Below are 9,468 nucleotides of genomic sequence, written 5' to 3'. Positions count from 1 at the left end.
ATAACTTAAATTAAGATATCATGAAATAGTTATATATTTTCAAAATACCCATGCACACTGCTATTGTTAACACGAAAGTATGATACTGTACATATACAAATAAATCGATCTGTCTTGGGACGTTTTCATCAACGGGTATTGTGTTGCTAATCTTGTTTTTCTTTGTTTTGAAGGCCCACCTGTAATCGTTTCAGCCAACAAATTACGACAAACAAAGAGTATAATTCTAACAGTCAAGTTCTGTTCTTCTGAAGAAGCTACTGCAATATGGTCAGTGGATAAATCAGTTGTCAATTCTGCTGGGATTATACACACGGTACACAACAGAACAATTGCATTACAAATTTATAATAAGACTATCTACTGTGAAGGATATATTGCAAATTTGTCAATAAATTCTGGGAAAGCAGGAACATATGTCATGAGCATTCAAAACGACTTTGGTGAGACAAGGCAAGCGTTTAGTGTGGATGTTTTTCAAGCTAAAGGTAGTAAAACTTATATCATACAAATTCAACATGAAAAATAAATGTCCATTGAAGAAGTCGTTCTTCATAAAGGTACTTCTTTATGCTGTTTTTTTTTACTGTGGTGAGAAGTGGTAATACATGTACCCTTGTAGAAACATCCTTCAAGGTACGCTTTAATACATCAAAAAGGTAAAAAAGAAAAGAAATGTGGCTATAAATTCAAGCTTCAACCAAGGGAAACAAGAAAGGAGATAAATAATGTAGTGTGGTTATATTGATCGCTCAAATAAATAAAATTGTCAAGTTCTGAAAAATTTATACAACGGAACTATAATCAAAAGTCATCCAAATGGGAAGTTTAGCTTGCTATAAAACCAGGTTTTACCAACCGTTTTCGTAGGAAAATACCTGTACCTGTACCAGGAATATGACAGTTGTTTTTCCATTAGTCCTTTTGTTTGATAAAGTCTAACGTTTGATTTTGTCCGTTTTTATGGACTTTCTGCTTTTTGAATTTAGCGTCCAGATCAATGCACATTGATTGTTTTTTATGTCCTTCAACCTTGTAGCACTAAAAGGGCAGTATTAGACGAGTGACCTTAACCATAAAATCATATTTTTAATGCACCACCCTAACATACGGCTAAATGATATACCATTCGAAAGCATATCATCTGCCCTATCTTTTTTGCCCGGTCGTCAAATATTCGTACGGTGCAATTTCCGTGAAATCACGATGAAAGGTCAAGGTCGCATACTTTCTAATTTTACAAGATGTCAGCATATTTGCATACTCTGTCTTCTGAACAATAATATTTTGTATGGAAATATGAAAATCTGTTAGAACAGATGTTAACAGTCACTTATCAAACGCACTTTAAAAGATTAGTGACGGATTTTTGATAAATAGCGCCTTTTTTCATTTGTAATTCACCATAGAACCAAATAACATATTCTATTTAGTGCTTTGGAAGTTTTTGACAACATCAAATTACTACAATTACCTTTCATGATAATTAAACAGCCAATTATAACAACTCGTGCAATTGCCCAAAACACCATCATCTGCAAAAAGATAGCTTTATTGCTGTTCTATGTGAACAAAATTTGTATGTATCAATCTTTTAAAGCTAATTAATTTCTTGAAATACATATACATTGACACATACTGCAAATCTATTTTTCGATTTGAAAATTCTAGCAGTTCACTATTAGTACAATTTCACTTCCTGAGTACTAGTAGTTAAAATATTACACTGTAGTGTAAAGATGAATGATTGATTGTTTAACATCACTTTCGGCACTATTGGCTATTAAATCAAATTGAGAATGGAAATGGGGAATGTGTTAACGAGACAACAACCCGACAAAAAAGCAGAAAACAGACCAGGCCACCGATGGGTCTCCAACACAGCGAAAAAATCATGTACCCGGAATCAGGCTTCAGCTGGCCCCTGAACAAAAATGTGTACTAGTTTAGTGAAAACGGACGCCACACTAAACTCCGAAACATATAAATGAACTAAAATTAAATATTAAGATTAACAAAGGCCAGAGGCTCCTGACTTAGGACAGGCGCAAAAATGCGAAGGGGTTAAACATGTTTTGTGAGATCTGAACCATCATCTTTACCTCTTGCAAATGAAGACTAAACAAACACACATCAATACGCACAGTAAAACTCAGTTAAAAGGAAGTCCGAGTCCGATGTCAGAATAGGAACAAAATGTAACTGATGAAATTAGCAAAATGACGGTGATACACAAATTAACAAAGGACTACAGCAGTATTACTGAAATGCCAACTCCAGACATCATGTATCTTCATCATAATTAGACAGTATTTTGTGGCTATTAGTTATTATTGGAGGCGGAAGCCGGAGTGCTCTGAGAGACCTTCAGCAGAAAGCTGACAATCCCCGTCAGTTATACTTTAATTATATTTATTAGTATGAATGACGAAATTACTGTGTAGGTGTCATACAAAAATTCAACCAATCATCATCAATGGCCTTTTGTTAAAGTAGGCAACCTCTAATCAAATAAAGCAGTTTTGATGTAGATGTTGAAAATTACTACAACTACATGTTGCAAGTAAATTTTCTTCATAAAAACTGATATATAAATATGCATTTAAACCAATTTTATTCTAAATTCAATTGCCTATGGTTTTGCATTTAAATCTAATTGTAACTGTATCACAGAATATTCTCATTTAAGACATCAGAAAACAAGCGCGCCGTTTCATACAAGTGATAGGTTTTGCTTGTTATAAAGCCAGGTTTAATGTACCATTTTATACGCAAGAAAATGTAGTATCAAGTAAGGAATATGGCAGTTGCTTTCTTTTTCCGTTATATTTGTTTGAGCTTATAATATTGCCATTTTATAAAGGACTTTCAGTTCTGAATTTCCCTTGAAGTACGGTATTTTTGTCATTTTACGTTTTAGTAGATCATCTGTCATGCATTGCTTATACATTGGCATATATAAGAATGAACAAAGGCAACAGTATATAACAATGAGGCAGTCTAAAACTATAGTCATAACTTTTCGTGCATAGGTTTCATATCAATATTAAGTGATATTAGTTGGCGTGAAACAAAACATACCAAATGGTATGCATAAGTGTAAATAACATGGGTTAAACCAATCTGTTTAAAATTCAGATCTGTTGCAACTCGCATGTTATTAAATCAGGATAACGAAATCAGAGATCCATATAGTAATTAGATTGTGTTAAGGTAAGATTATGAGATGTAATGGTACATTTGATTTGCTTATTATTTAACAATTTTTTTATCATGCAAAAAATCCCTTCATGTACAATTTCCATATGTGCACTTTAAAGACAAACCGACGTAGGGACGCAAGGTTTATATCTTACATCGATATCTGATCTAGCTGGTTTTCAATTTGAAAAAACAGATAACACATGAAAAAAGCAAAAAAGTCGGACAAACAAACTTCACTCTTTAAAACACTATACCGAAATGTGCGAACACTACATTACACCTGTGGTAAATGCATTTGCTCAGTGGGAATATATTCAATCTTCCACAATATTAATTTTCTGTAAAACAACTAATAACATATGTAATAATGAGCTAACATTTAAAAGAATCAGTCGGATTTGTGATTGAAAAGGCGCATTGTGCAAACAGTATTCGTTTGAATATTGATCGAGAATAAACTTCATCTTTCGACATCGGAAACACATTTTTACTATATATACCTAGTTTATTCATTAAAGCACTTTCATTACACCTATTCAAATATGGTTAATCATTTTCTTCCGATATTTACTATATTATCTAGCCAAAGAAAAGCCAAATGATTCATATTTGAAGATAGTGTTTTTATGGGGCAACTGCAAAAGTTTCATTAGAAGGCTACATCTAGACCTATATCATATTAATTAAGTTTACAATGATGCAAAAATTCTCTCGGCCTATAAACGATAAATTAGTTATATTTTTGACATATAGATATTGATTCCTGAAGAATTATTTAGCTTTAAGTGCAATTTTATCATTTTTGGAAGTTTTTTTAAGAAATGCAATTTTATGTAAATATTGCGCAATTTACATTTTAGTTTGCATTTGATTTAGAATTATGGCATTTTGTTTTATAAGATTCAGACAATGTTTAGATGAAAAATAGCATACAGGTACCAGAAAAGAGCATTTTGTTTAATTCTAGCAAAATTTTGTAATATTCATATTTGACCTTTAACCTTGATTCAACGAAAATTGCACCGTACGAATTATTGACGACCGGGCAAAATAGAAAGTACAGGTAATAAGCTTCCGAATGATATACAATATAGCTGTATGTTAGGTGGGTGCATTAAAGTCGTTAACTAAGCGTCTTTTTGAAAAATGTCACTCGCCTATATTATGATGCACTCTATGGAAAAGATGATAAAAGATGATCGTTTATTGAAAAGGATGTTGAATACGACCAAAAGGGGAATAATAGTGACTGTCACATAAAATGTTGAACGATTAACCTTAAGCTTTGGAATCTGTACAAAATAACCGAGATCTTACTAAATTATACTGTGGGTGCTCGTAGTACTCTTCGTCTTTTTGTGCTCTCCTAACATGTGACAATGAATTACGTATCTTAAGATGTTGTGTATTCTATACATCCATGTACCTTTTCAGGACACACCGGTAATGGAAACTAGTTCTTATGTCGAAATCTTGCAGTTGATTCTAGGAATCTTTTTAGTTAAACATTCTTTTAATTTTACAAAAAAAATCACACAATTATTTTTCAAATCATCTATAAAAATATTGTTTCGAGCAAAAGAATACAATTTATGAATGATTAAAATTCACAGCATGAGCTGTTAATTTAAAGACACAAAAATATTCCCATAACTTGTTTAATCTAAACATATATACATGTAATCCAGGTATGTACTTTTCAAATAAATACCTAGCAGTTTTGAAATTGGATTGAAGCATATTCTCAGAGGGCAATACCACGATAACATGGATTAGCAATTAACGGCAAACATTTTAAATTATAAAACTGTATGTAATAAATTATAATAAACACAATTTTTAGTTACACAATATTGGAATTTAACACCATATGTACACATTCAAAAACATATCACTATAAGACAATACTCTTATGTTAAGTTTAACATGCAGGCCCTGGATTAGTTTCAGTTAAATCGAATTATGACTATTGAACAGCGGTATACTACTATTGCCTTTATTTAACACATCCACATAGAACAAACATACGACTATAACAATACACACATTATAATTAAAAAAAGCAAGTCATGAAGGAGTGAAATATTAACAAAACATATAAGTATCCAAATCCATATAGTCATAATATCATAAACGGTACGTCATTTTGCTAACATAAACATTGGGAAGATTATGTTGCTTTTTTCACCTCAAACCTCAAAAATGTTTTTCAAAAACATAAATACTTGTAGTTTCATCTCACTAAAATAATTTTAGCTATAAAGTGATTTATCTTTCTAATTTAGGTTTGACAACTACGTTTGACTTCCGATCTGTCATAATTGGCATTACAGTTGTAGGAATATTCATATTAATTATAACAGTTACGGTAATTCTGATGAAAGGAAGAGGTTCTAGTAAGTAATTGTTAGCAGTAGAATTTGAAAAAAAGAAACAAATCTGACAAAAAGTGGAATGTATGTTATTTCCGTTATTATATGACCGTTGTGATGGTATTTGCAAAATTAACAGCCTACATCTTCTCTCAAGTTTTCAAGTTATATATACAAACATATACACTCAACCACACTTGAATAGTAAAAACAAAATGATTTCTAAATGTTACAAGTGGCAAAACCAAAGGTGTTCCTAGCTAGCCCTTTACTAAAAGTAACTGTCACCTGATCTTAAAGCAATTTGTCGTTTTGTAATAGAATATAATTGTAAATTACAATTTGAAGTGGATTCTTTCAGGAAGAATCCAGAGACTCGCTCTTTTCTTTCATGGAAGTGTTTACAAATATAGGTCAATCTCGGCTTTTCTTAACTAGAAGAATTATGTGTACTTGGGACTCCTTGATTCTCATTTCCAAAATTAGTTTGAACTGCTCCCACCAATTTCGTCTTTTTATTTTTTCATTGATAAGAAGTTTCGAGAAACGTGCATTATTTAGCCGCTTTGTGAGAAATGTTTGCTCGATATACATGTAACGCAAAAGTCAGTATAATTTAACATGTTTAAATGTCTGCATGGTATCGTCGAACTTTTGTTAAATAACAGTCTAATTACGAATAGATTTCACACAAAAAGCAGTATATTAAGAATGGAAATCATGAAACCATTAAAACTGATTTAACACAAATATGTTAATATAGAGCACTTGCATTTAAACATTATTTGAAAGCTTTTCATTTTTATATTTTCTGTTACAAATTTACAATTTACTGATCATTTCAGATATAGTACATATAGTTGGTCCCCATGAACTGTCTAGAATTCCAATGTAAGTTAACTTTAAGAATAAACCAATGTTCTTCTGGTAGCTAACGAAAGGCTTTTTATGTCTTTCGTCACATTAATTTAAAATTTATCTGAAACACCTAAGATAAATAATTTTCCAACAAACGTTTGTTAATCGCATAAGAAATGGCCTTCAATGAATGACTTTCATTTGGAACCTGTTCTACATTGTCTTCAGAACTGTCAGAATAAACTGTCATGGTGAACTTGAGAGTAAGGATAAAATCGTAACGTTAAAGATCTGCTCCTTATCTTGATATTTTCCTCGATACTGATGAGTCTTTTACAGACAAAATGCACAAGCACAGAATTATAAGCCTGCTATCTTTGATGAGTTTTTATGATACATATACTGCAAATTAAATAGCTAGATTCTATGATATCAACTTTCCAACTGACAAATTTCAATTTCTTAGCAATAACATTGCCTCAGCCTCATCGTATGGCGTTTATATATCTCAATTAATACGTTACACTCGTTTATGTCTACACTAAACTGTCTTTGGAAGCAGGGTAGTGCTTATACACAAACACTGCACCGACAAAGGAAGAAAGACTGAACTCAACAATACAGAATATTTACTGTCATCATCATGAATTGTTAACCGATACGATATGTCTATGTCTCAACTCACTAGCGAAATGTGTTCGCAGTCTTAGATCTTTATATATCAAAATAGTCATCAAATCTGTTAATTTGTGCCAAATTAACTATTGTGCCAATTTTCGGAGTGTTTATTTGCATATTGGGTGGTGAATAAGATGCATGCATAGAAGGAGACGACTACTCATTCGACGCGATCTGTCTTGTTTCTTTAGAAATTATGGTGATTCTGTTGGTTTTTTGTTTTGTCAACTTGGTTAGTCTTCATAAACAATTTATGAGATTTCGACATCGGTATGCATCATTTGCTGAGAATTACTCATGTACTGAGTTTGAATCATGGACAAAATTTAAGCAGAGTATTACAAATATATTTTTAAATACAATTGATTGCTTTACAATCCGAACTACAGTGGAGATACAACACTTTAACTAAAACAATATTTGCTCTCTCTGAACCTTCAGTGTCTATATTGAGGAATAAACTACATTATAATATAATGAGAAGTGTGGGGATAAAATCGTTTGATTCTAACGAAAATTCGTAAAACGTAGAGATATTATATTATAGGTGTGTAAGGAGACAGATCACATATATAAACATATCTTCAATGTGAAAAAATAGACATAAAACACTACAACACTGACACAAAAAGTTCTATTGAAATTGCCTGTAGATTGTAGTGAAGTGAGAACTGATCAAACTGATCTATGGGTTACCTCTTAAGTTCCCTTCCTTTTCTTGCTTTGCATAGAGAAGTGAAGAACTTAACTGATATGAATGTGATATACTAGTTTTATCATGTTTATATAACATATAATGCTTCGCTTTCTGCATGATTAAAATTGTTTATTTGTATAAAACAGTTCATAAAATTATCTTATTTTGCTAAGACTCATAAAATATACCAAGCTTACAATCTGGTACGCCAGACGCGCGTTTTGTCTTCATAAGACTAATCAGTGGCGCTCGAATCAAAACAGTTGAAATGCGAAATAAAATACGAAGTAAAAGAGCTTGTAAAACCAGAAATTTAAAAAAACTGTGCCAAAAACCTTTAAGGCAATCTGTCCCTTGGGGAAGAAAATCCTTAGCATTTTGTATAATTCAACTGAAACTATGAAAGCAAAGCCCTAAGGCAAAGATCATTTTACGGGATTTGTTTTTCTACCTAGGATCTTGGTTTGGTCTTTGTGCTGTGCAATGTTTTACATGTTTGGATTTTAAAACTTACGATTACCTGACGCAGTAAATTTTAGAAACACAGGTGGTTCAAAACAGAAGTACTTCCATACGTTTATACAAAAATGTGAATCCATTTCCAGAAAATAAGGTTAGTTAAATTAGTTGAGGCAAGAACACCCGCAAACAAGAGAATATTATGTTTACGTTTAGGATCGATCATTAGTATAGAGAACATCAAGCCAGTTTCAACTATCCACAATGACCAGTGTGTTATATTATCTAAACTATACATGTATGTATACTACATTTCAATAAACCAGTGTTTAACTTTTATTCATAATAATTTCAGATACCATTCAGCACCGTCATCGGAACCTGTTGTTCACATATATGATGACGCGATACCTGGGTATCTTGAAGTAATTGACAACCACTCGGAAAATGAAGACAAAGAAAGTGATGAAACATCTACCAACACGATAAGCAATGCACATGTTTATGAAGATGTCGATTAATTTATGTATGTGGATATCTCGTTTGTCAAAGACTGTTATCAAAAAGTACTTCTCTATCTTGCTCACATTGACTTTCATAGTGTTCTACATCAGTGCCATGACAGTTGATGATATCAAGACAAAGTTACACCAAGAAAGCATTAGTGCTATTGTTTTGTTTCGTGTTCTGTTTTGTTTTTGAGAGAGAACAACCATCGGCTCTTTTGAACAGGTTCATTTATGGTCAAAAAACTAATTTTTGAAACCAAATGCGTTACAGAAAATCAACTCAAGAGTTACTTTGTAATGTTTTTTTGGCAGATTTCTTTTGTCATTTGGTATGTAACATTCACGTGACAATTCAAACTTAAAAAAAAAAAAATATTGTTTTGATTAATAAAAATGTCCATTCTCTTAATTGAGAAATCACTCTTTGATAAATATACTAATATATTAAGGTCTTATGAAGAAACGAAACAATGTCGTATTAATTTCATTCCAAACACTCAAATCTAAACAATGATCTGAATTTCAAACCATCTTTAGAATTGAATTTAAACCCTATAATTTTACATCTTTCTACGTATGTTCTGAAAAAATATTGATAATTGTACATGTATGTTATTCAGTATGATATTTTTACTGTATTAACATATTTGTAATTCTTACGGTCAGAAATCACCTTTAAATTGTAGTAAGT

General features: G+C 31.7%; 1 protein-coding gene across 1 annotated transcript; it reads left to right on the top strand.

Annotated features, from left to right (window-relative positions):
• Nucleotides 1-244: 244 nt before the first annotated feature.
• Nucleotides 245-9,118, top strand: LOC127718829 (uncharacterized). Its single transcript, XM_052224904.1, has 4 exons — nt 245-488; nt 5,490-5,600; nt 6,422-6,467; nt 8,624-9,118. The coding sequence occupies exons 1-4, from the start codon at nt 422-424 to the stop codon at nt 8,787-8,789; spliced, it is 390 nt and encodes a 129-aa protein (XP_052080864.1). The 5' UTR covers nt 245-421; the 3' UTR covers nt 8,790-9,118.
• The last annotated feature ends 350 nt before the right edge of the window (nt 9,119-9,468 follow it).

This window comes from Mytilus californianus, unplaced genomic scaffold (assembly GCF_021869535.1).
Source record: "Mytilus californianus isolate M0D057914Y unplaced genomic scaffold, xbMytCali1.0.p SCAF_10, whole genome shotgun sequence".
NCBI lineage: Eukaryota > Metazoa > Mollusca > Bivalvia > Mytilida > Mytilidae > Mytilus > Mytilus californianus.
The sequence above is the reverse complement of the archived record's forward strand: the minus strand, read 5'-3'. Positions and strand labels throughout refer to the sequence as shown.